At 48.4% G+C, this 24,340-nt stretch overlaps 1 protein-coding gene across 3 annotated transcripts in view; it reads left to right on the forward strand.

Annotated features, from left to right (window-relative positions):
- The window catches only part of CDK5RAP2 (CDK5 regulatory subunit associated protein 2), a 163,880-nt gene that overhangs the window by 60,855 nt on the left and 78,685 nt on the right, over nucleotides 1-24,340 (forward strand). For all 3 annotated transcript variants that reach the window (XM_037127451.2, XM_053656144.1, XM_053656145.1), the window contains 4 exons: nucleotides 6,746-6,922; nucleotides 10,400-10,543; nucleotides 18,535-18,632; nucleotides 23,896-24,026. In XM_037127451.2, coding sequence (XP_036983346.2) covers nucleotides 6,746-6,922; nucleotides 10,400-10,543; nucleotides 18,535-18,632; nucleotides 23,896-24,026 — 550 coding nt within the window. The remainder of the gene's footprint in view (nucleotides 1-6,745; nucleotides 6,923-10,399; nucleotides 10,544-18,534; nucleotides 18,633-23,895; nucleotides 24,027-24,340) is intronic.

Genomic DNA, 24,340 nt, shown 5'->3' on the forward strand with positions numbered 1-24,340 from the left:
TTGCAAGAGACAAGAGTTAGAAGCTGACAATTTTTTTAAACTCTGGGCTTAGAAACTGGCACAGTGTCACTTCTGCTATATTCTGTTGATCACAGAAGTCACTGTGTTGCCCAGATTATAGCTATTGGAGGGGACATAGACTTCACAGCCCCTTGACAAAAAGAAAGTCAATGAGTTTATGGCTATCTTTATTTTGCCATGAGTGCCTACTTTGTGCCAGGTTCTAGGTGCTGGAGATACGGCAGGAAACAAAATGCACGAAAAACCTGCCCTTGTGGAGCCTACATTCTGGTGGGGGAGAGTATACACAAAACCCGTAAACTGAGCGCTCCGTTAGGAGATGCCATCAGGAAGAGTAATGAAGGAAAGGAGTGCAGAGAGCGAGGGTGTGGGGGGCTAGTGGTTATTTCAGGAGGGATGGTCAGGGAAGACCGGGCTGAGGGACGACATTTGAGCACAGACTTGATAGAGATGAGGCGGCAGGCTTGAGGAACTTTCCAGGCAGAGAGAGCAGCAAGCTGAAGGTCTTGAGTCGGGAGTGTGCATGGCATGTAAGAGAAACAGCGAGGAAACGAGGGTTGCCAGAGCAGAGTAAGATGAGGGGAGAGCAGCAGGAGAGGAGGTCAGCCAGGCAGCGGGGGCCCAAGGCCTTGCAGCCATGAAGATATGTGGGTTAATAGGAGAGTGCCTTGAGCCGTTTGGCACGCAGTAGCTGTTATTGCCAGCAGGACTCAGGTGTGGGAGCTCCCAGGTCCTCCTCACTCCGCTGCTCACTCCCTGGCCGTAGCAGCTCCTCTGCACTGACTGGTGTATGTTCTCATTCTAATTAGTAACAGTTTGCACAGTGCAGTCAGGTAGGCATAAAAGAAAGGCAGGATTGAAAGGTGAATCCTCATAATCTACGTCTCTTGTAACAGCATTAGTCAGACAGATGGACTTTGTCCTGGTGGCTTTTCTGACATGAGGGAACAAGGAGTTTGTGTGTGCACAATGTGGGTGGCTCCTGAGAGATGGACTTTTCATTAGAATCCTCGTGTTTTTATTATGACCAGTTTGCACAAGAGGGCGTCCAAACAGTAGTCAGATATATAGAAACATGGTAGCAATCAAAGAAATGCAAATTCAAGCTCTTGCAAAGAACCGTTTCATACCAATTAAATTAGTGAACATTTGAGAAAATATCAGTGCTAGCGAGAAAACAAATCAAAGGTTAGAAAACTAAAACCTGTTATGCACAGAGCTATTCTTTGCTGTCTGATTGGGAGACAGCGGGGAAATGTGACATACTCATGAACATGGACATGCAGGAAGATCAGCATCTTCTACCCAGTGACCACATCTCGCCTTTCCATTGGGTAGGGAGGATGAGGAGGATGAGGAAAGCCCAGCTGTAAGCTCAGGTGTACCAGCTCTGCAGGCCTTTCTCATCTCTACTTTTTAAAAAATAACTATTTTCTTGGCTTTGTACTCTTAAACTTTTTGTTTTATACTTGTTCTTCAGTTGTGTGATTACTCAATGTTGTGTGTGCCATCTCTAGGTTGTGATGTAATGGAATAAAATAAAGTAAAATGGGACAAGTTCAGACTAGTTAAAACTGTATAAAAATCCTGGCTGCAGATGGACGAGGGCCAGTAGGAGCATCCACGGTTTGAAAACAGTTTAATCTGTTCACACGGCACTCTTGGGGGCACTGTTCTTGTTTTTCAGCTTCCGAGTCTGCTAATGTTGCTTCAGTATTCTTTGTGTAATATCAAACACCCCACTTTCCTCCCTCGAGAATTGAATTTCTATTTACTGACATTTACTATTTACTGATAGTAGATTCTTGGTCCAGTTGTTTTGGATTAAGGTTTAGAACAATCTTATCATCATCTGTTTGCCCAAGAGAAAAATTAACATTTACTTTTTAAGGTAGTTTCTTTTTAAAAAAATGTTACTTTAAAAATGTTTATACTCCATTATGAGTATAGTCTGTACTTAGTATACAATATTTTAAAAATAGAGAAAAAAGTAGTATCATTAAAAAATCATTTATAATCTTGTGGTTTGGTATTTTTCCAGGTTTTTAATTAGTGCTTAAAAAAACACAACTGCTTTATGTGGAAAATGTCACATGTACCCAAAATGAGAGAGAATGAACCTCTGTCACTTGTCACCCGGCTTCAGCAAACAGCCAGCCTCGTTCCATCTGCACCCTTCCCCAGCTCCCACATGACACCCAAGTGTTTTAAGCAATTCTCAGATATATTGTCAGATTTTCAGTATTTTTTAAAAGAAATACCATTTTCACTTCAGAAAGGTAAATAACCTTTTAATATTACCAAGTAACCTATTAATGTTTAGATTGCCCTGCTTGTCTCATTTAAAAATTATCTTAAAACAGTTTGCTCAAATCGTGATCCAGATAAGGTACACACACATCTCGTTGATTGATGTAGCTCTTTTAAAAAGATTGTTGTTTTGAAATAATTTTAGACACGGGAAGACCTTAATACTGAGAGTTCTCGCTCGACCTTCCCCCAGCGTCTCCTGGTGTTGCTGTCTTACGTGGCCGTGGTCCACTCATCAATGCCGGGCGGGGACTGACCCCAGTCCAGTACCGTTATCGATCGACTGCTTGAATTTTGCCAGTCTTCCCGTTAATGCCCCTTTTCTGGTCCAGGAGTCAATCCAGGATCCAATTGCCTTAATCTGTCACATCTCACCAGGCAGTCATTTTGTGAATGTCCCTGACATTGTCTGGTGTTTCTCACGGTGACACGGAGGCATTTTTGACAGTGGCGCAGGTGCGAGGCGCCCTTCTCACTGTTGTATCGGGAGGCGCGTGGTGCCGACCTGTCTTATGGCTGGAGGGGCTGGTGTTGATCACTTGGTGGCAGGGGGCGGAGGGGGCTCCTGAGTTTTTCCCCAATGAAGTTACCATTTTTCCCTTTGTGACAAGGGTTTCGTGGTGAGATACTATGAAACTTGGGAAATATTTTGTTTCTCCTCATACTGGCAAGAATCTTAGTATCCACTGATGATACCTGCCACATTAATATCCTTGTTATAGTGGTAAATATTTACCCAATACTGATTTTTTGTTTCCACGATTTCCTCTACACTTTGTAGTTGTAGCTCTACTGCCCCTTCTCTTGCATTTATTTATTATGTAGTTGTTTGTATCAGTGTGGACGGGTGGATATTGGTCTCAGTCTGTAGGTTGTAAGCCACTAATATCTTGATTTGTTTCGCTGTGCACACTGTCCCAGATTCGAACACTGGGGGCTCCTTCCGATGGATTCTGGGGCCTTTTCACCATACCCCGTCATTTTCTGAGCACTTCCTTACTCTCTAGGATCAGAGTCGCCCTTGACTCATCTTGTGTTTTCCCTACTCCAGTCCCAGAATCAACCTTATTTCTAGGGATGCCTTGTTTCTTTATTGGAGAATGATACTTAGAAAGCAAGCTCCAGCCCTGGCTGGTGTAGCTCAGTGGAGTGAGCGTGGGCCTGTGAACCAAAAGGTCACTGGTTTGATTCCCAGTCAGGGCACATGCCTGGGTTGCAGGCTGGGTCCCCAGTGCGGGGTATGTGGGAGGCAACCACACACTGCTGTTTCTCTCTTTCCTTTCCTTCCCCTCTCTCTAAAAATAAGTAAATTAAAAAAAAAAAAAAGAAGGAAAGCAAGCTCCAAATGACAGGTGTCTTCATTGCTACTGGGTTTCATTACGTCTAGGCCCTGTCAGTGTGCAGAGCTTGGAAATACTCGTGTATGTACGTGTATGTACACATGCACACACACATCTATACTTATTTCCATGTCCAACTCTGTGTGTGTGTGTGTGTGTGTGTGTGTGTGTGTGTGAGAGAGAGAGAGAGAGAGAGAGGAGGCTAGAATGAACCTTGTGAAATCAGTATGAATTCATGGGTTCACATTATCCTTCCCTAACTTTCTTAATTATTATTTAATCCATAGGTTCTCCCTCCTTGTTTTGTTTTGTTTTTTTCTTCCATGTACATAAATTACTTGTTTAATAAGTTGGGTCATTTGTTCTTTACAGTTCTTTATTCTGGATTTTGCTGATTGTGTTTTGTAATGGCATTGAACTTGTCCTCTGCTGACTTTCTGGTAAATTGGTAGTTAGATTAAGATGTGTGATCAAATTCAGATTTAATTTTTTGGCAATTTGTACATTATAGGGAGTTACCTGTGCTTCTAGTAGGAAGAATAAAACATTTGGTAGTTCCTGCTTTTGTGATGTTATGTTACTCACCATTGATGACCACTTGCAAAATGGTGATAATTTAATCTCCTCATTCCTTCTTCATTTATAGCTTAATACTTCTATAAAGAAAAACTTATTTTTCATCATCTATTTAGTTACCCTGGGGTGCAGTTCACACAGGAAAGACTAAATAAGGAATTCAGTAGAATTCTCCAAAGGTCTGTATTAAGTTTCCCATTGCTGTGATAGCAAATTACCACGGCCTTGATGGCTTAACAGCACGAATTTGCTTTCTTTTTCTGGACATCATAAGTCTGAGATGGGCCGCACTGAGGGGTCAGCAGCGCTGCATTCCTTCTGGAACCCGCTTCCTTGCCTTTTCCAGCTTCTACAGGCCGCCTGCCTCTCTACACCCGTGACCCCTCCATCCTCAAAGCTAGTAAAGGCTGATGTCTTTCTCCTGCTTCCCTCTTCCACTTTCAAACATCTTTGTAATTATAGCAGACACAACTGGGTAATCTCTCTATTTTAAGGTCAGCTGACAACTAAACTTAATTTCACCTGCAACTTGTATTGCATTTGCCACATAATTGGTGTATTCACTGTTTCTGGGAATTATGACGTAAACATCTTTGGGGGGCATTATTCTGCCTAGTCTGTTGATTGAAGGGTTTTTTGTTTTATTATTATTTGAACACAGATTTTAAACATTTTAGTGTATTTTTATTCATTGTCATTATCCTTGATGTTCTCACTGTCTTGGGACAGTGGAAACATTTATTCGAGTTGACGCCTTGGTTCTTTAGACATGGATGTTGAGTCTTCGGTGGCTTCCTTCCTTTCTGACAGGGGAGGGTGCCTGGGCTCACCTGTGTGTTGCTGCCGCAGGTCTGGAACCTCCCCTCCCCATAAGGAGGACTGTAGTGTGCACTGGAGTCACTAGGAGGGCTTATTAGAGCACAGACCGATGGGCCCTATTTCCTTGCCGCGTTTCTGATCTAACAGGTGTGGGTTGGGGACCCATCAGTTGTTTGCACTTCCTAGGAGGTGCTGATAACCTTGTTCTGGGGGCCACGCTTTGAGAACCACTGCTCTAAAGAATCCTGGTTCTTTTTGTGGGAAATGGTATTTACAGTACAGTCTGGGTGCTCGGGATGACAATGATCCTAGGCTTTTTCACTAAAGGAATGAAATAACAGAAAGTGTAAGTTTACATTGATATTTCCAATGCAAATTTAGAATTACATATTTTAACTTCTTTTACTTTGTTTTCTCTTAGACTTAAAGTCGTGGTTTTGTTGACATAATAATGACTTAATAAATATACACACACAGTTTCAGAATAACAATGCCAATAGTATTTCTTACAACATGATACTAAAATAGTTTAAGATTTTTTGGTGGCAATCCCTCTTCTTAGAGAAATGTCCCATTAGGAATGCAGAGTAACTCTGCCTTAAAGTTATGGAAATAATTTCTTTTTGTTTGGCTAACCAGTCAACTTGATACACAGATTCATTTTTTTTTTTTTGGTTCAGCTTTCAGTTTTAGGGGATGTAATTTATTTTTAAAATACTTAATCATTTTAATGGTTTCAGTGTAACATCTATAAAATGAGTTCTGCTGTGTGTCTCTGTCCCTTCCGTCTTCTTTCTTTTTCCTAATAGGCAACCATTTAATTTAGTTTATGGTCAAGTAAATGGCAGTATGCTGTACATACTTCTGTTTTTTTTCTCCTGGGATCTGTCCCCTCCTCCCTTCTCCCTCGAAGCAGTGTACTGTAAAGATGACTTTAGGGCAGTACATTTACATAGAGAGAAACCATTCCTTTTCCTTGATAGCGTCAGAGTTCCCTCTTGTGAGTATGTGCCATCGTTCATCCCTCTGTTGGCGGGCATTTGGGTTACGTCCCCCTTTTACTATTGTGAATGGTGCTTCAGTATTACAAGCAGTACACGTATGAGGTGGTTACAGTCAGTGCGCTGTGGTCTGACGTTCCCTTAACATTACAACACGAGCGTTTCCATGTTATTACTGTAAGTGCTGTGACTTAACAGTATTTTTTATTTTGAAATTCATACAAAATTATTTAGAGATTTCAGAAACTCAGAAAAATAAAAAATGAAAAATCAATTGGAAGGTACCCATAATCCCTCCGCCTAGGTATGCTGTTATGAGCATGTCCCCATAGCTGTGAATATTTAGATAACATTCGGTATCATTGTATGCTATCCGTGTTTGCTTTTCATAATTATGCATTTTTCTTACCATAATCATTTCATAGTTGTTGGATATTTAGTTCCTTTCTGGTTTTTCACTATTATAAATAATGTGATAACATCTGTGCATAAGCTTTTTCCAAATTTCAGATTATTTTTAAAGTTGGCTTTTATGAACTTTAAATGAGAAGGAAGTACACATTTGTTAAGTACATCTGCTAGTGTGCTCTCTTCCTAGCAGCAAGGTAAACAGGTGAGAGATTATCATTTTGAAGTTTTTGTCAAATATATTTCATTTTTTTCTTTTTCTTCTCATAGGACCTTAAAAATGAGGTTGAGAAATTACGCAATGAAGTGAATGAAAGAGAGAAAGCAGTGGAGAAGTCTTACAAGAGTCTGTTGAGTGAAAGTAATAAAAAATTACACAGTCAAGAGCAGATGATCAAACATTTAACAGAAAGTATCGATCTAAAGGACAAGGACTTGCTTCTTCAGGTATCAAAAAATTTTTTTTTGTATTTAAATGACTTGGTGTAGGTTTCTTTAAAAACTCTTTTGCAGGAACATTTATATAGAAACAGGCTGACTGACAAAAATGGTTACAGCCAACACTGCTGTGTATCAGAGCCCTTTCGGGCTGTCTGTGTCATTTCGGCTTCAGCACCAGGAAGGTAAGTGTGGAGAGAGGGAGGGCAGCGGACGGAGGGACATTTTCCTGGGTCACCTGACGAGGCAGCGGCAGATCCTGTTCGGGTCCTGCCCCGTGTTGCTCTGGTGCCCGCCTGAGCACGTCTGCTGCGGTCCTCGCCGTTCCTCCTTCGTGCTGCGTCCTGTGACTCCGCTGGACTTCCTCTAACTGCTCCTGTGTATCTTCAAAAGACCCTTCTTGTTCACTCGGTTTTGATTCAGCGCAGTAATGGGGACTGTCATGGACTCAGCATGGGTGTTCAACTCTGCTCCTGCCAAAGCCTCAATGACGTGGCGGTGAGGGGTGGAAAGGGATGAACCCACAGGCCGGGGCCGGGGGAGTACATGATGGCAGGCTTCCGTCTGGGCAACAAGTGAGCGGGCGGGTGCTGACCACCTAGGATTCCCACTTTTCGCACATGGCTGCTGCATGCTTGGGGATGAAACGCTAAGAAGAAGCAAGCCGATTTACCCTGCAGAACCCAGAAAGGCTCAGCAGGCAGTGGAGGGATGTGCTGCCTTAGTGGACAGGAGACCGGGCCGGGATGCTGGGAGGCTCGGTGACCTGGTTCTCTTCACTAGCAGGAAATGGGAGTTCTACTCTCTGGTGACCTTAAATCAGAGAAGCTCTGGTCCAGGGGCGGGTCACCAGGTACATCAGAAAGCAGAGTGGCAGGGGCAGAAGTGTGTATGCCCAGCTGTCGATTCCTCTGAGGGGGAAGAGGCCGAAAGAGGCCGACAGTTGGGGGTCCTCGACACAGCAGCTGAGACCCCACCTGGTCACATCAGTGAGGCTGCCAGTGATGTGCCCTGCCCACACTCACAGAGCTTCTCGGCACTTCTACACGTAGTTGTGTTTGGATGGCTTGAGTCTGTCACACAGGAGAAAGGCGTCTGAGAGGAAAGGCCAAGGCTGAAACAGACAGCAAAGCTACATGGAGGACATAGAAACCCGGAGGGTGGAAAGAAAACCGCACAGCGCAACAAAGTAACACTAACACCTTTAGCTAGTGAGTGAGATTGGCTCTGATAAAGAAGATATTGGGAAAAGAAGGATGACCTGCTGGAAATTGGAAGTATGATTATAGATATAAGAAGTTTAACAGAAGAGTTAGAGAAGTTGGAAGATAAAGAGTAAGTCTTATAGAAGATGGAATTAAATGAGCAACAATGTGGGAAGATGGGAGAGAAAAGGAGAAATTAGATCCTTGATTGAAGAGCTTCAACAAATGCCTAACAGGAGTGCCAGAGAGAACGGGCAGGCGGAGCAGAGGGGAGGCGATTTTCAAAGTCCTGGGGCATTTCCAGAACGGAGGACAGATAGCTCTCCACCGAAGGGGCCTGCTGTGTTTCTGGCACAGTGAATGAAAGAGATCTACAGCCCAAGACATGCGTTTGTGAAGTTTCAGAATATACAGGGGTCCACCCAGCATCCGAAAGGCTTCTAGAGGGACGAGAACATGGGTCATGTGCCGAGTCCTCAGCGGAAACACTGGGCGCCAGCGACAGTGGGGCAGTGCTTTCGGATTCTCGAGGAAGAGGGATTTCCCACCCAGCATTCTGCACCCAGCAGAGCTGCTAGCGAGCGTGAGGGCAGAATGAAGGCTTTTTCAGACATTCGGTGCCTGAAGTCATCTGCCTTCCACCTACTCTTTGCAGGAAGTGTCTGGAGGGTGACTTCATACAGAGGAAGTTATCAGAAAAGGGAGACCTGGGATCCAGAAAGTAGGGGTTCACCTGGCGTGCGAAGGCGAGTCCCAGGGCGGCCGAGTGCAGTAGGGAGTCCGGATGCCAGCTGCCGAGGGAAGCTGAGGTGGGGTTTCTCCCAGAAACCGAAACGGGGCATCGTTGCCTGACATATCGGACTCCATCCAGAGGAATGTTTGAGTTTTTTTGTGAATTTGGAAATAAATTAACATTTAAGTACATGATTTAGTTTTATGAAGTAAGTAAACAAACAAAACAAAGCTGTTACTAATACCAAGGAAAGCACAGAATTGAAAATGAAATGTGGTCATGGAACTCAGTGCGTGTGGCTGAGCCGTGAGCAGTGGCCATAGTAACGTGAGTGCAGAATGCTGGTTCAGCTAAAACTGTGGTGTGACTGTTAGGAAAAGTGTCGGGGCAGGTGATGTAAGAGTTTTTAAACCATGAGAGGAGCCAACAGGTAGAATCCAACCCTGAGATGTCAAGAAATGTGAGAGTAGGAGCATAATACCGAAACATGGAAGTCAGGAACCGAAGTGGCTGTGGGCCGGGAGGTGATTTTCCGGGAGTGAGACTCAGAGGTGGACATGGGGACGCAGGGCGGCTGTTTTCCACCCGAGCCTCACAGCACTGCCAACCACGTGTGTGTGACTGCACTTCTGACAACGAAATGAACACGTGACTCGGATGCAGCAGCAGGATGGCAGCTCTGAAGCTCACTGTTGGTTCTTCGATTCCTACTTCTTCCTGTTGCAGGTCACTGGGTTTTCACAGAAATTTGTCTTGCCGCTTTTTTGTTTGTGTTCACCTAAATTCTTTGACCAGTTTGACGTGATGAATTAATTCTGGGAGGTGCTGAGGAAGGCGATCTGGTTCTTGTCCTGAATTTCTGACAGTGCAGGAACCTAGTTCAGGAGTTACCAGCTGTTAACTAGGGACAGATTCTGTGCTTGAACTCGGGCGCAGGGCCAGAGAGATGGTCTCCAGTCCTGTCACAGTGTCAGAGCTGACGGAGTCAGGGAGGGCAACTGTGTTGTGTATCATCACGAAGGAGTTTTCCACGGGTGACCAGACCCGGAAGCAGTGTTTGCCTTTTTCCTTCCTGGAAGTCAGTCTCCTCACAAACGTGGGTGGTTCAAATTTTGTCAAATTTGTAGTGTGTCAAGAGAGACTTGGCTTCCTTGGATTGTGATATACAACCTCCCTAATCTAACCCTGTGGGATGGGTCACACCCTGGTCAAGGGGGCCTCAGGGATTGGAGCCCAGTCCCCCGGGGCCAGCGCCTGGCCTTTGTCCTCCACTCCTGCTGGGAGGCTGTCATCGTGCTGGTGAGAAGGAAGGTGTGTGATGACTGCCACCGCGCTGGCACGCTGCCCTGCTGGTTGTAATAACACACAACTGGAGTGCCAGAGTTTGCCAGAGTTTGCCTGTGTTTGCCTGTACTTTGGGTTGATGGAAGTTACTGAGAGGATATATGGGTGTTGTGAAGGGAAAGAAGTATCTTCCCGTAAAGAGTTGGGACGTTGTCTTAATATTTTTTTTTTGATGAAAACTTCCTTACTATTCTGTTTCTTTAGAAATTCAGTGGAAAAGATTCAGAAGCAATGCAGCAAAATCTTTACTTGACGACTGTGGAGGATCTCAAATTCGGGAGCCGAGACTCCATAACGAAACAGCGCTCTTCTCCGCCGTCGCCGGGCGGCAGAGTCGTCTTCCGCGAGGTGAGCCGACTGAGACTGCACGTGCATGTGCGAGCCCGTGTTCTTTTCTGACACTCGTTTGGTAATTCCCGTGATCTGGAGAGCCTCCAATGCCTTCTTGCTGATAATTGAGTTTACAGCAGGTGAGCGGCGGGGGGGCGGTCCGAGCCTCCCCACCTTGGAGATTAGGATCCTGCAGCTGAGCATCAGAGTTTGCACTGCGCAGCAAACAGAAATCCTAGCTCGTTAAGAGATGAGCCGCATATTTGCTCTCCCAGGGTTCACCTCTCAAGGACTGTGTAATCTCAAGTGTTAAGAACATTTTTCTGTTCCAGTGCATGTGAGAAAGGGCTCAGCAGGCCTTTCCTTCTCTGGCCCCAAGTCCTCTGTCCAGTGTCGTTTCCTTTCAGTCCCTGTCCTCTCTGCCGCAGCCAGCTCCAAGCACAAGGTTCCTGAAACGCCGTCTTCGTGCCTCTCTCTGCTTTCACACGTGCTGTTCTGTCTGTGTGGATGCCTTTTTCTTCCTTACCTGGGGACTCCTGAACATCCCTAAGGCCACCCCAGTGTCACCTTCTCTGTGACACCTTCCCTGAACCCACTTAGTAGTGATGTTTTCTCTTCCTCCCTGGTGCACAGCACTTTGCACGCCCGTCCATAGTAGCACTTAGTTCTTGTGTTGACATTACCGGGCCCACCTTTCTGTCTTCTACTTGCGCCCCTGCACCATGGGCAGGCACCTCCGAGGCAGAGAACTGGCACTCGGGTGTGAATCCCAGCGTCTAGCCCAGTGCCTGGCTAGCAAGTGTTTGTTGAGTGAATGAATGACTCTGTTGGTTTGGGAGAGATGTGTAGAGATTGTTCTGACCCCCAGTTTGAATAAAATGCACCTTGGCAGCCAGATACGGGAAAGGGAAGGAGTTCACTGCAGACCAAGTTTTGTTTTTTTCCTAAACTTGGCTTTAATTGGGTTCATACATTCAGGACGGAGAATTCTTATGCAGATTAGTTGTCTGATGAATGGCTGTGATCATGACTTGTGGTTTTGCAATGGGTAAGTGTCCAAATAATTAACTGGTGCAGCACGGGCCCAGCTACTGGAACAGACCCAGGCAGTAGGGATGGAGCAGGGTCCTGGAGGCCTGCTCGTGTGCCCGGGACCAACCCTGTGCTTATTGGGTCTCGGAGAGTCTGCAGGAGTCTTGGGGGGCGGGCAGGGCCGCTGGGCTGGTTGGGGTGGCCAGTCAGGGGTTATTTCACAGCCGGTGTAGTGGAACTTCAGCATTTGGGCACCAGCACTAGCCACTGCACTGTGTATCTGCTGGGCATCGGCCTCGGCCCAGAGGGCCTCACTGGGTGGAAAGTGGGAGCTCTTTTGCAACTCTGACCATTTACGGACTTGCATTTTTCTGTGTCTCTGGAATGAGAGTGTCAGCAGAGATTAGTGGGGAGCCCCGGGGCCAGGCCAGAAGTCTGGATGGAGGCCTGGATTCCTCTCTTGGCTCTGTCACTTCTTTGGGTAAGTCCTGTAACTGAATCTCACGGGGCTGATACTTTGTGATTCTGATTTATGTATGGATGCTTGACTTCGACCATGTTTAGTTGGGTGTTAGGATACCAGTAACCCGTACCAAGGCACAGTCTGTTTTGAAAACAAGACGGTGCCTGGTCAAATGTTTTCTGTGGACAAATCGTCACTAATTCGAATACATTTAGTAAAAGTTTGCTATTTTGAATCATGTGTTAGTCACGTAAAAAGTGTATAAATGTTGCATAAAATGTTTATGAACCTGCCCCACAGGCTGCATATTTTGGAATGTAACTGCACCAGCTTGGTGGTCTGCGCCACGTAGCGTTCGGTTGTTTGTACTGGGCGGCGTGGGAACTGTCACGGCCGCGAGGGCAAAGCCACCTCGCAGGCATTTCCATTGTGCTCAGGTCCTGGTGATGTGTGCATCACTGTGCAGAATACCTAAGTATTTGAGCACAGGTTTTAATTCCATTCTGCAAGACCAATTGCAAATTGTGGGTCAAGAATTACACATTGTCACGAGGAATTTACACGTCTGGGTGTCAGTTTAAGAAAGTCCAGCTGTTGGAGTCTGCAGCCCCGAGCCACCAGCCCGAGCTGCTCGTCCGCACGGGCCTGCTTCTCAGGAGGCATCCTTTCCTCGTGGGGAGCATGGGCTTCTCCCGCTGTGCCCTTGGCCGTTTTGTGTTGACTCAGGTCTTATCCTCTGCCCATTTCTACAAAGCACTTGAGGCTGCGACATGTCCCCATCGACTCTGGGCAGTCTGTTTTCCTTCTAATTGTATGATTCTGAGAATTAATGCTGGATGACAGGGCATTGAGGACAGAGAGGAAAACACACCGCCCGTGTTTAACTTGCTGCAGCCAGAGATTTAGAGCTTGGCTATTGACGTGGTCGGGGCATCGCTGCCGAAGTTCCTGAGTATTAAAGTAAGTGTCTTCCTTGCAGAGCTGTGACGTGGGTACTGAGATCGACACCGTCTATCTCCCAGGCCACTGAACTGCCCTCATTAGTAAGACGTGAGCCATTCAGTTTTCTCTTCACATATCTGCTGCCTCCTCAGGTCGTGGTCAACGCATTGCACGTGGTTCCTTCACGTCACTGAGGAAACTGGTAGAGTGGAAAGTGCCCCGGCTTTGGTCTTGGAATGTCAGTTCTGCTTCTTATTAGCTCTGTGATTTTGGGCAAGTCACTCAATCTCTCTGAAACTCACCTTCCTAATCTGTAAAATGGGGAATTCCATGCTTATTTCCTGAAAGGATTAGAAATAATTTGTGTTAGTTAAGGTTCTTTTGGTTGCTAGCTGTAGAATCCAACATTGAGTAGTTTGAGCAAAAGGGCGCGGAAAGAGTGTTTCCTGGGAGCGTACCGGAGGCTGCCGCCGGCGCCACGGGACAGTCGCGTAGCCGTGCCTGGGGGAGGGTGAAGCTGTGGCAGGCAGCCCACGGGTGGCAGCCCGGGGGCAGCAGAAGTTGTCCACCCTAGAGCTCTGTCTCTGACATGAGTCACACCCGGTGACTCCCAGACTTCCGGCGTCTCAGTTAAAATTTCTAAACGCCTGGAGAGACTTGGACTAGTTTCGTGTGGACCCAGGGGCTGGCTGGCAGAAGAGAGAGGGGTCGTCCAGGGACTCACCCCTGTGTTTTAGGGACAGTTCTCAGATGGCGCAGGGGATGGTGGTGAGCTGGTGGTCACTCTCGGGTGGTGGAGAAGGCACTGCAGAGTCGGATACAGGAGATCCGTGGCGGTGCTAAGTCTTCTGTGGGATGAGCAGCCTCCAGTCTGGGTTGGCTCTTGTCTGGAGGGACAGGACGGAGGGTGGGGGTTGGATGCCCCTGCTCAGAGGTGCTTCTTCTTACTGCCCTTTGGGCAGCCCCCTGCCCCTGTGCTGAGGAGACCCACTGCTTGGTCAGCTCTGCTGACGGAGCCAAGTGACTTCATTCTAGTGGGCGTGATTCAATGGAGGGGAACAGGTGACTGATGAAAGGGGACCCAAATGGCTCTGAAGAGTTCATTTATTTAACAAGGGTGAGCAGTTTGCTTCTAGGAAGACGTTGACTCATTCCGACTGCCATTATGCAAACTGTCCATAGGTATCTCTGCTCTTAAGATCCATTGGGTCTCTGGGTCCCTCTTAGCTATTTAATCATCAAGTCAGCAAGTATGGTGGCAGCGCTTGGTCTGTGCCCAACACTGTGCTGCCCACAAGACCCCCCAGACCCGTAAGCGGGTGGCTGGGGCACCAGCTTGGGCGCAAAGGTCAACCAGGGTGCCACGGGGGCTGGAAGAGGGCATCTGTCTGTCCGGGACAGCTTCCTGCGGAGAGTCTGGCCTGAGCAGGCCTGCGAGGTGCCTGGAGTGTGTCCGTGGAGAGGGGTGACTGATGGAGGTGGTCTCAGAAGAGGAGGTGTTTCCTCCTGGAGCTCAGATGAAGGGGGTTTCAGTTCACAGAGATGGGAGGGTGGGCGGGAAGCAAGCGTGGGTATAGTCAGCTGGCAGGTGGGGGGTGGGGGCCCAGGAAAGTGGTGACGTGAGAAGCCTGGCGAAGGTTCTGAACAGCTTCCAGAAAGAAGGGGAGGGGTGCTGAGCCAGGCACCCAGGCCCTGACAGTGCAGTGGGTGGGCCTCTCAGCCTGAAAGCCTGGCCCACACGGATCCAGGTGCAGGGCCCCCAGGGTCGGACTGTTTCACTGGGAACACACATTCCACACCTGGAGTCTGCTCCATCCATCGGAACTCCGTTTTTGTCTGTCTTTTTTGCAAGCCTACTGGGTTGGCTTTGAAGTTACATATCTTGCACAAATTTTGACTGCCATTTATTAGCTGAACGGACTCATCAAGTCAACTTCTCCTCTCAGAGAATCAGTCTCTTCATCTGGAAAATGGGGAGATTTACATACCTTCCTGGGTGGTTGTGATTAGGGATGGTCCGTGTAAAAATACCTACCGGAGCACCGAGCACCGGAGCACAGGAATTTCGTAGTTAATGGCTGTTGATCACATGTTGACTTTGTGCAGGCATCATGCTGAGAACTTTGCATAGATTGACTCAGTTAATCTCCCTAAGAACTCCCTGCGGTGTAGAATTATTACCTCCATTTATAGGTGAGGATATTGAAGCACAGAGAGGTTGAGTAACTTCTTCAAGGTCACACTCTTAATCATCGCTGCCTCTCATGGTAGGTGCTCAAGAAGCAGTAAGTTTCCTTATTTTCTTTGTCACTGCTGGCTGGTTTTCATGTGGCTGGCAGTGGTGGCGTTACCTTTTTTGAGCACCTGGTGATTTGTATCCATTAGGGGGCATTGACAGATGCACTTGGAGCTCGGCGGGGTCTGTCCCCGCCTCACTGCCCTGACCTTGGGCACACTGCTGCCCCCTGTGCCCCTGATCCCTCATCAGCAGAATGGGGGGAGCCCTGCCATTTGAGCCTATGGGTTGTTGTGAGGTTTGAAGGAGAAAATGCCAGGAAGGCACTTCGGATTGTGGCTGACATGCTGAGGACTCGATGGCCTCACCGTCTTTCTGTCCTCCTGGATTCTGTCCTCCTGGATTCTGCCCCGGAGCCGAGGCGATCCCTGTGGCACTGTCGCCCTGCACAGGAGGCATTGGGAGCTCCTTGTGCAGTGACGTGTGGCAGGGTTTCAGAGGGGCCTGACCTTCCAGCAGTCTTGGTGACTAGCCGATCACGGCCAGACTGGCGGGTTAGTGTTTGAACCTCCCGTTGACAGGTGGTGTCTTCACCTTGCTTTGTCCAGGGCAGGATGCGTAGCTGTGGTCCCTAAGGTCAGGGGCGTCTAACTGAGGTTTGCTCTCTGCTTCCCTTTGGCAGTCGGCTGAAGCAAGGGCCTCTTCCCTGGGAAAATACATAAATGCATAAAATATATGCACAGGATTAAAAAGGAAACCAGTTATTTTAAAACTTGGTTATTGAAATGTTTGAGAAGAGTAAAAATGGCACTGTGATAAATAGCAAGATGACCTAGGGGTGAGCGTGGCTTCGGCTGTAGTTTTGAAGTAGTGATGGGATCACACATGTTGAGATAATCAGGACGTGTGCAAACTGTTTCTTTTGATGACATAGTCCCAGGAAAATGCTAAAACCGCTGTGGCTCACGGCAACAGCATATTCTGTCACGTCATAACCGGAGGGAATGCCAGATTCCAGTCGGAGGTGAGTGAAGCTGTGACTTCTCTCCCTGTTCAGACTCACATTCACACAGCCCCGAGTTTTAACCTCAGTTAGCAACCCCTGTCCCGGGGGTTTTTTAACTGGGGAGAAGCATGAGTTGATGTGAAGCACAAAGCTGCTGGCGGCTCGTCTCTGCAGTAGCTGAGCGCCTCCCTCCCAGCGTTTGGAGAACATCCAGTTTGTGCCGGGCACTGTGCTGGGTCTTCCGCACAGACGAACGCCATTTATTTGAACTTTTTCCTCCTCTTTTTGTTTAAATCCTCACTTGAGGATGTATTTATTGATTTCAGAGAGAGAGGCATCGATGTGAGAGAGACGTTGCCTCCTGTACACGCCCCAACCAGAGATCAGACCTGTAACCTGGGCATGTGCCCTGACCGGGAATCAAACCTGCAACCTTTAGGCATACAGGATGATGCTCCAACCAACTGAGCCACCAGGACAGGGCACAACTTTTAAAGTAACTTCAAATTTATAGGCTACAGTAAATTTACAGGAGAAGGGATTTTGCTTCTCCTGAGCCATCTGAGAGTGAGCTGTCGTGTGAAGCCCTGTCACCTCTGCACACGTTAGTGTGTGTCTCATAGGCAAGTACACGCTCCTGTGCGGTACGGCACAGCTCTCCCACGAAAGAATCGGCAGAGGCACTTTGCCACCTTCCGGTCCTCAGGCTCATTCAGGCCTCACCAGCGTCCCATTAAGGCCGTAGTAGCAGAAGGATCCAGTTCAGCATCATGTGCTGCGTTTATCTCGAGTCTTCAGTCTCCAGGTTGGAGCCGTTCCTCTGTCCTTCCTTGGCTGTTACGGCCTCGGTGCCTGGATGCAGTGTGGCTGAATCCAGGCCCGTCGTACGCAGGGTGTCCTTAGGTCTGGGCTCTCGGCGTCTTCGGCGGGAACGGCACAGGAGCGATGCTGTGTTCTGTTGTGTCCCGTTGGGTGGCATGTGATTTCGATTTGTCCCATTGCTGGTCACTCTGGCTTTGATAACTTGGTGAAGGTAATGTCTACCAGGTGTCTCAGCTGTACAGTTATTCTTTTTCCTTCATAATTAATAAGTTTTTTTTTGTCGGGGGGGTGTTTTGAATCTCTGTAAATATCTTGATCTTCAAACTTTCACCCGTGAGTTTCCTTTTATATTTCTCGGCTGAGTTCTTAATTCCCACAATGGTTGGTAAAGGGTGAGTTTTTTAATTTCATCATTCTTTCTACATTTAGTAGTTGTTATTTTTCTGTGAAGAAAAGCCTACTTTTCTTCCTATGTATTCATATCAATATATACTCACGAATTCATATTTTATTAAATAGGTTGTGACCTATTACTATTGTTGTTTATTCTGGTGCTCAAACTACTCCAGAGCTGGCCTTTTCAAACTGGGCCCCTGCCCTTCTGATGACACACTCCATCACTCTTTGAGCAGGTCCGTCTTTCTGTCGTGACAACACCGTGGACACACAACACTGTGGACACACAACACTGTGGACACAACACCGTGGACACACCTTGTGTTGTCCTTGACCTTCTCGCCCCAGTGTTGGTGTCAGCCACTTCTCTTGGGAGCCCTGGTTCCTCACGGAGCACGTGTCACTGCTCCGTAGCTCCATGAGGTGGTGGTTCCTGTCCACCATTGGACGGGTAGGAATACCAGGGCTTCATTCAGAAACTCCCTCAGGTCCCAGAGCTGGTAAGTAGCAGAGCCATATTTTGAACTCAAAAAAGAATTCACTTTTGTGAGTGCTAATTCACAAAATTACATCCCATTTTATAAACGAGGAGACTGAACCGCGTAGAGGTCTGTGAGGCTGGTTGCCGGGGCCTCCGCAGATCTCTTTGTCGTCGTCACTCCGCTCAGCAGGCCTGGAAAGCGCCCTCGCTCGACCGCTTCCACGTCAAGTCCCTTGTCCCTGAGGCTTGTCAGGTGTCGGTTGAGGAATTTTTTTTTGTGTGCGGAGCAAGAACAAATGTGGAAAGGCATTGTTTGTAGTGTTGTGAGATGACGGCCAGAAGCTCTGAGGGGTGGCTGTTTTATGATGGGCCAATCAGGTAACCAGGGTGGTTCTTCTGTGGCAGCCGCTCCGTGTTGGGAGCGCAGCTCTCAGCTGTGCTCTGAGGTGAGATGCACAGTCAGTCATTCCCGGCGCCACCTGCAGGTGGTGCTGTCTGACTGTGGCCTGGTCCAGAGCCTGGCGCCGGTCACCTTCGTTTGGGTTTAGAAACCCATGTATGTTTGCATGATGTAAGGATGTGCTCTTCTAAAATTCTCCTCTTAATGTCAGATGCTCATTGTCATTTCCAGGAAAAGCAACAATTAGACTATGAAGAGCTGATTCAGGTCTTAAAGAAAGAGCAGGACATCTATGCCCACCTGGTCAAATCTCTGCAGGACCCAGACAGGTAAGGGTATCTCTCTGGACATCACACGCACGTGCGTGAGAACACACACACACACACACACACACACACGTATTTTGAATAGATGCTTCTTATCTCCAAGGCAGCAAAGTTTTCTTAGGAAGCTTAAAGTTCTTGGGTGATGATTGCTTTGTTTAAATCAGATGTACCTGTTTTCTATCAAGGATTGTCAATCTTTTGCCCTAGCTGGGTAGCTCAGTTGATTAGAGCGTTGTCCCGATACACCAAGGTCATGGGTTCGGTCCCTGGTCAGGGCACAGAGAAGCATCAACTGGCGAGAGCATGGGTGAGTGCAACAACAGATCGATGTCCCCCCCCCCCACCCCCCCCCGTCCTCTCTCTAAAGTCAATAAATAAAGAAAAAAAGGATTGTCCGACACTTGACAACAAACTTAGGGTAAAAATATCTAATAAGAATCACTCAGATTTTTATAGCACTTTATTATTGATTTAGAAAGTGCTTCTATGTATTATCTTAAATGATCTCACAGCTGTTCTGTGACATAAGTGATACTGTTACTTTTATTTTCTATAAAGCAGTTTTCCATAAGAGAGGTTTTCCAGAGTCATGGGAGACAGAGCCCTGCGACTCACTCAAGTGACCTGGGTCTTTACAGACTTGCTGAGATGATCTGGTGCCTGTGAGGTGTGGTGAGAGAGTCAATGTGGCTGACGGTCTCCTTCCGGCCCTGGCTCTGTGCCCACAGGCAAGCGTCCACCTCTGGGCCTCTGTTTGCCCACCTGTAGGTACAGGGGCGGCCTCTGTGATTTCCGATAGTAACAGTTTAGCTTTCTACACCCTGGGACAGTTACAGGTGGAGGGAGTGGTGTCTGGGGTTCCTTGCAAAGAGGTGCAGGAGCAGAGGAAGTGGGCGGGGTGCCGTGGAGCAAGGCTCCCTGGTTGTCGGGTCTGGGGTGTGGTTGATGGAGGAGGGGCTCATTACATTACAGTTTGTTTTCTTTTGTATATGGCTACAATTATTCATAATAAAACTTAAAAAAAGAAAAAAATCCCCCCTCATTGCTCCTTCTCTTGCCCTGCACTCTAGCCCTAATGTCTTCTTGACGGCTCCCCTGGGCCGTGTGCTCTCCTGCCCCTGCCTTCGCCTGGGTTCCCGCTCCTTTGTCTCCCATGGGTCCTTGAGGCTTCATCTCGAGGGCTCCCCTTGTCAGGAGGCCCACGGTAGTGCCCAGGAAAGTTGCCCCGGGTGCCCTGCCTCCTCGTTTGGACCGTGGGCTCTTCCTTTGGGCAGGGGTCCTATCGTCTTTAATTCCATTTCCAGTGCCTCTCACGGCGGCTGGTATGCAGCAGGCGCTTGGGAAATGTTCATTGGATGGACTCCCCTCCCCAGGGACCTTCTAAGTTATGAGCTAATTTTCATATTTTTTAAATCTAAAATGAGTTTAGAAAAGATGAAAAGTAGGCATCACTCTGAGAAAGTGAGTGTTTTCCAGAAGCCTCAGCTGCTACTAATGGTCACTTGGGGGAGGGGCTGAGTAATGCTGGGCAACGCAGAGGGGGGCGGGCAGAGTGGGCGGGGCTGCGGCTCCTCCAGGTGGGTGCGGATCTGACTGTGGGCGCTGTCAGGCCCTGTGGGTGAGTGTGTCGCTGTCGGCTGTCTCGGCCTCGTGGATGGCTCTGAGTTGCACAGGCTCGTTCTTAATGTATAAAAACATAAGATGGGCCTTGTCTGGGTGGCTCAGTTGGTTGGAGTGTTGTCCTGTCCACCGAAAGGTTGCAGGTTCAGTCCCCAGTCAGGGCACACACCTGGTTGTGGGTTTGATCACTGGTTGAGGCGTGTGTGGGAGGCAGCTGAATGGTGTTTCTCTCTCACGTTGATGCTTGTCTTTCTCTCTCTCCCTTCCTCTCTCTCTAAAACCAATAAACGTATCCTTGGGTGAGGATAAAAACAAAACCTGTCGGATGAGACCAAGACAGGTCAGTGCTGTGAGTGACAAAGATGCTTACACAGTTTCCTGGTCATCTTTAGTGTGAAACACCTTTAGGGTGAGACAGACCTGGGTCCATATCCTAGCTCTGCCCTCGGCAGCTCTGAATTGTGGGCTGAATCACCTTTTACTCTGAGCCTCAGCATATGTGTTTTTACAGTTGATATTGGCTGACCTACCTTTCTGCTTAACCTCCCCACCTGCCTACCTACCTATTTACCTACCTACCTGCTTACCTACCTTATAGGGTGGTTTTGAAAACAGACGACGGTGTGTGAAGCCCTGATACTGCCTGGCACATGTAAACACTCAGTATGTGGTAACACAGTACGAGCACAACACGAAAAGCTTCTGTGGGCCTCACCGCCCCCATACGCATGAACTCAGCTCCGTGGGGTTTCTGGATCCTCAGTCCTTGCCACGTGCAGAGGGCAGGGTTGTGGGCTAAGGGAGGTGGCACGCCTGTTGGTAATGCCAGCGTCGCTGGCTTCCTGGAAACCAGCAGCAGAGGGGATGTCTCTGGAGACGGATGCCGCTGTGCTTGTAGTTCAGATTGGGAAGGGAGGTCAGGGGTCGTGGGCAGCCGCGTGCCTGGCCCTTTCCCCTTCACCTGTTTATTCCTCACAGCAGCACTTAGAAGTCAGCGGCTTTGTCCTGGTTTCAGGAGAGGACGTCTGCTGTCGGTGGTGTTCAGGGTGTTGTCCAAGTGCCTGTAGTTGGGAACCACCGGTGCTCAGATCTCCCTGGCTCCTGAGCCAAGGCCCTGCCACAGACGCGCCTCGTCTTGCAAACTAGTGTGGTTTCCACTTCCCAGTGACCCAGTCCCCTCACCCTCAGCACTGTTGGGACGTGGGGCTGGGCAGCTTTTTGTTAGGAGGGGCTGCCCGGTGCCTTGTAGGATGTGCAGCAACATCTCTGACTTTCTCCACTGCGTGCCGCGGGCACTCTGCCCTGCCCCAGGTGTGACAGCCATCAGTATTGCCCCTTGTTCACTGGGTGCCACCGTCGTCTCCAGAGGAGAATCACTGTCACAGCTCATGAGAATCAGAAAGTTTGGCTTACAAATACTGTCTTTTGTTCAGGAGTTTCTAGGATATGTGGAAGGAAGGAAATGATGTATATTTTGGCATCTAGTGTATGTTAGGTGTTCTTTCCCATATTACATCTCATTCAGTCCTCAGAACAGTCTTGAAGGAAAGATACTGCCCCATTTTACAGAGGAGGACATTGGGACTAAGGCCTGACTGAGGTCATGGAGCTGGTCGGTGCTGGTTTGCCTTTTGGAGCTTGAGTCTCCCGCGCTTCTCGTGTCCTCCTCCTCCCCCCTCGCATGCCAGGAAGAGGCATGCACGGGCTTTTGCTACCTTCGCTTTTTTTGTTCCACTAATGCCTCCCACTGTGAGGTCTGGGGTTGGGGAGACCGAAATGACAGACGGGACCCGGCAGCCGTGCCCTTTTGCCCTGCCGGAGAGTGGAAGAGGGGTGAAGCCGTTAGCTTTCCCAGCCCCGTCTCCATCGCCGGAGCTTCGCTAAAACAATGTTTTCTTTTTTTTCCGTGGTTGAATGTGTTGCAGCCTGACCACCTCCGAGTGAGTGCTGTGCTGTGTCACCTCTGGAAGGATTTCCATCAGCCTTACAAATTGGCCATTATGATTGCCTTGAAGTGGAAGTGGGCGCAAGTGGCTGGTGGGGCCCCTTCCTTTGCAAGAAGCCGGCTTCACAATGAGCCATCGTCAAAGCAGTGAGCCTAGAAGATTAGACATAATGGCTTATTTTCCTTCTGATATATGTCGATTTATGTGTGCAGGCCGGCGGGTGGAGCTGGAGGAAGTTTCTGCAGGAGAAGTGGGGCTCGAGCCTGTAGCACGCATTTACAGCGGCAGCTCCTTGCGTTTGGGGATACAGACCCCTTTTGAAAAGTCTGTGGAAAGCTGGTGGGCCCTCTCCCTAGAAAAAGCCACATAAAGAGCCGCCATTTCAAGGTGTCGATGGACACTCGTGGGGAACCAGAGGTCAGATGCTGGACAGGGACTGGGGTAGTTCTTGGTGTCCAAAAAAGAAAGGCTTCCTGCTTTGTTAGTGTGTTTCGGTAGTCTTGAAAATGGTGCTGTAGTTGGACCCACTAATTGCACTGCTGGGAATTTGTCTCACAGAACTAACCTGAGTGTGAAACGAGGCTTTCCGCACAGAGTTCAGAAAAGCTTGGGTTGTTTTCCAGGTGGCAGTGAGGGTTTCTCAGAGGGGCAGAAACCCCTGGTAACCAGGGCTTCCGGCCCCTGCCACGGGCACATCCTTGTGGTCCTGCATGGCCCCATCAGCAGCCACTAGTCAGGGGACTATTTAAATTTTAAAAAATCAAGCACTCAGTTCTTCAGTACGTTAGCCACAGTGTAAATGTGCAGTCGGCACCTCCAGCTGGCAGACAGTCCTCCCCAAGACCTGCGCCGGTTCCGGGGGGCGGTCGTTTCCATCACCTCCTCTGGGTTCTGGGGTGCGCTCCGTGGGGCTCAGCCCTGCACCACAGTGACCCTGCGGTGGCACGCGGCACCCGGCCCAAAAAAACCTTTCGCACTACGTATTCGTGCTTCTCTTGGCCCCCACGTTGGCCCTTCCCTCCCTCCCTCCCTGTATTGGCTCACTCCTTGTTCTTAACCCTTCTCTTCCTTCCTGCCCCTCACCCCGACCCCCGTGCCATGGCTTTTTGAGTGACACAACAGACGTTCTCTCTCGTGTCCTCTTCCTGAAGCCTGGGTGCCAGGTGACAGCCAGGCTCTGGAGAGCTGCCCCTTTTATACCCAGCATCTCACTGGCATCTTCCAAGGAGAGGAACACTGTGTGTTAAACCATAATTACATCTGTAGCAAAAACTTGGGAATGATCTCGATGTGCCCTGATAGGAGCAAGTTAAAGTAAATGGTGGGACATCACCCGTTAATGTCATATGGTGAAAAAATGGTGTTTGCGAGTAATTAAAAAATTCAGGGAGTCGTTCAGTGTGGAACGCACAGTTTAGCACTGTATTTTATGTCCAGTATTACTTCAGTGTTGTAAAATTACTCAGGAAAAAATGGGGTGGGAATACAGTCTGCCGTGTGTTAATTGGTAGTAGGATCGTGGTAATTTTTGCTTTCTTTATACTTCTGTCTTATATTTAAATTTTCTGTAATAAACATACTTACATTTATAACCAGAAAATAACCTCAGATGATGTACAAATCAAAGGAAAGGCTGGCAGGTTTTGTATCTTAAAGCACAAGCAGGTCTTTTAACATTTCTGGTGTCTTGCTTTACCAAGTGCCCACAACCTGCAGGCTGAGTTAAACAGCATCCTGGCCCTGCGGAGGCAGCTGGAGCGGGACGTGCTCGCCTATCAGAATTTGAAAAAGACACTGGAGGAGCAGATCAGCGAAATTCGGAGGCGGGAAGGTACAGACTGTGTGTGTTTCCCTTTGGTTTTTCCACTTGAGGGGCCTTGGCTGGACGTTAAGGGAATCCTAAACTCCAGTGGGACGGGGCACCCACAGGACTTCATCTGGCGGTCCTTTTCGTGGTGACCGTGCCAGTGTTGGCTCTCTCTGTCTGAGTGCGCCTGGCTTTGGCCTTCACTGTGGGAGACGCAGCAAACTGTGTTAATTCTGCAGAGGTCTGCTGCAGGTTGTTCCCGAGCCTCTGCTCCGTTCTGTAGCATTTGATACTCCAGGTACCCGTGGAAACTTGCACCCTCCTTTCTCTGGGAAACA

Source organism: Artibeus jamaicensis, unplaced genomic scaffold (genome assembly GCF_021234435.1).
Source record: "Artibeus jamaicensis isolate MK-2021 breed Jamaican fruit bat unplaced genomic scaffold, CSHL_Jam_final scaffold_1964, whole genome shotgun sequence".
In the NCBI taxonomy this organism is placed as follows: Eukaryota; Metazoa; Chordata; class Mammalia; order Chiroptera; family Phyllostomidae; genus Artibeus; species Artibeus jamaicensis.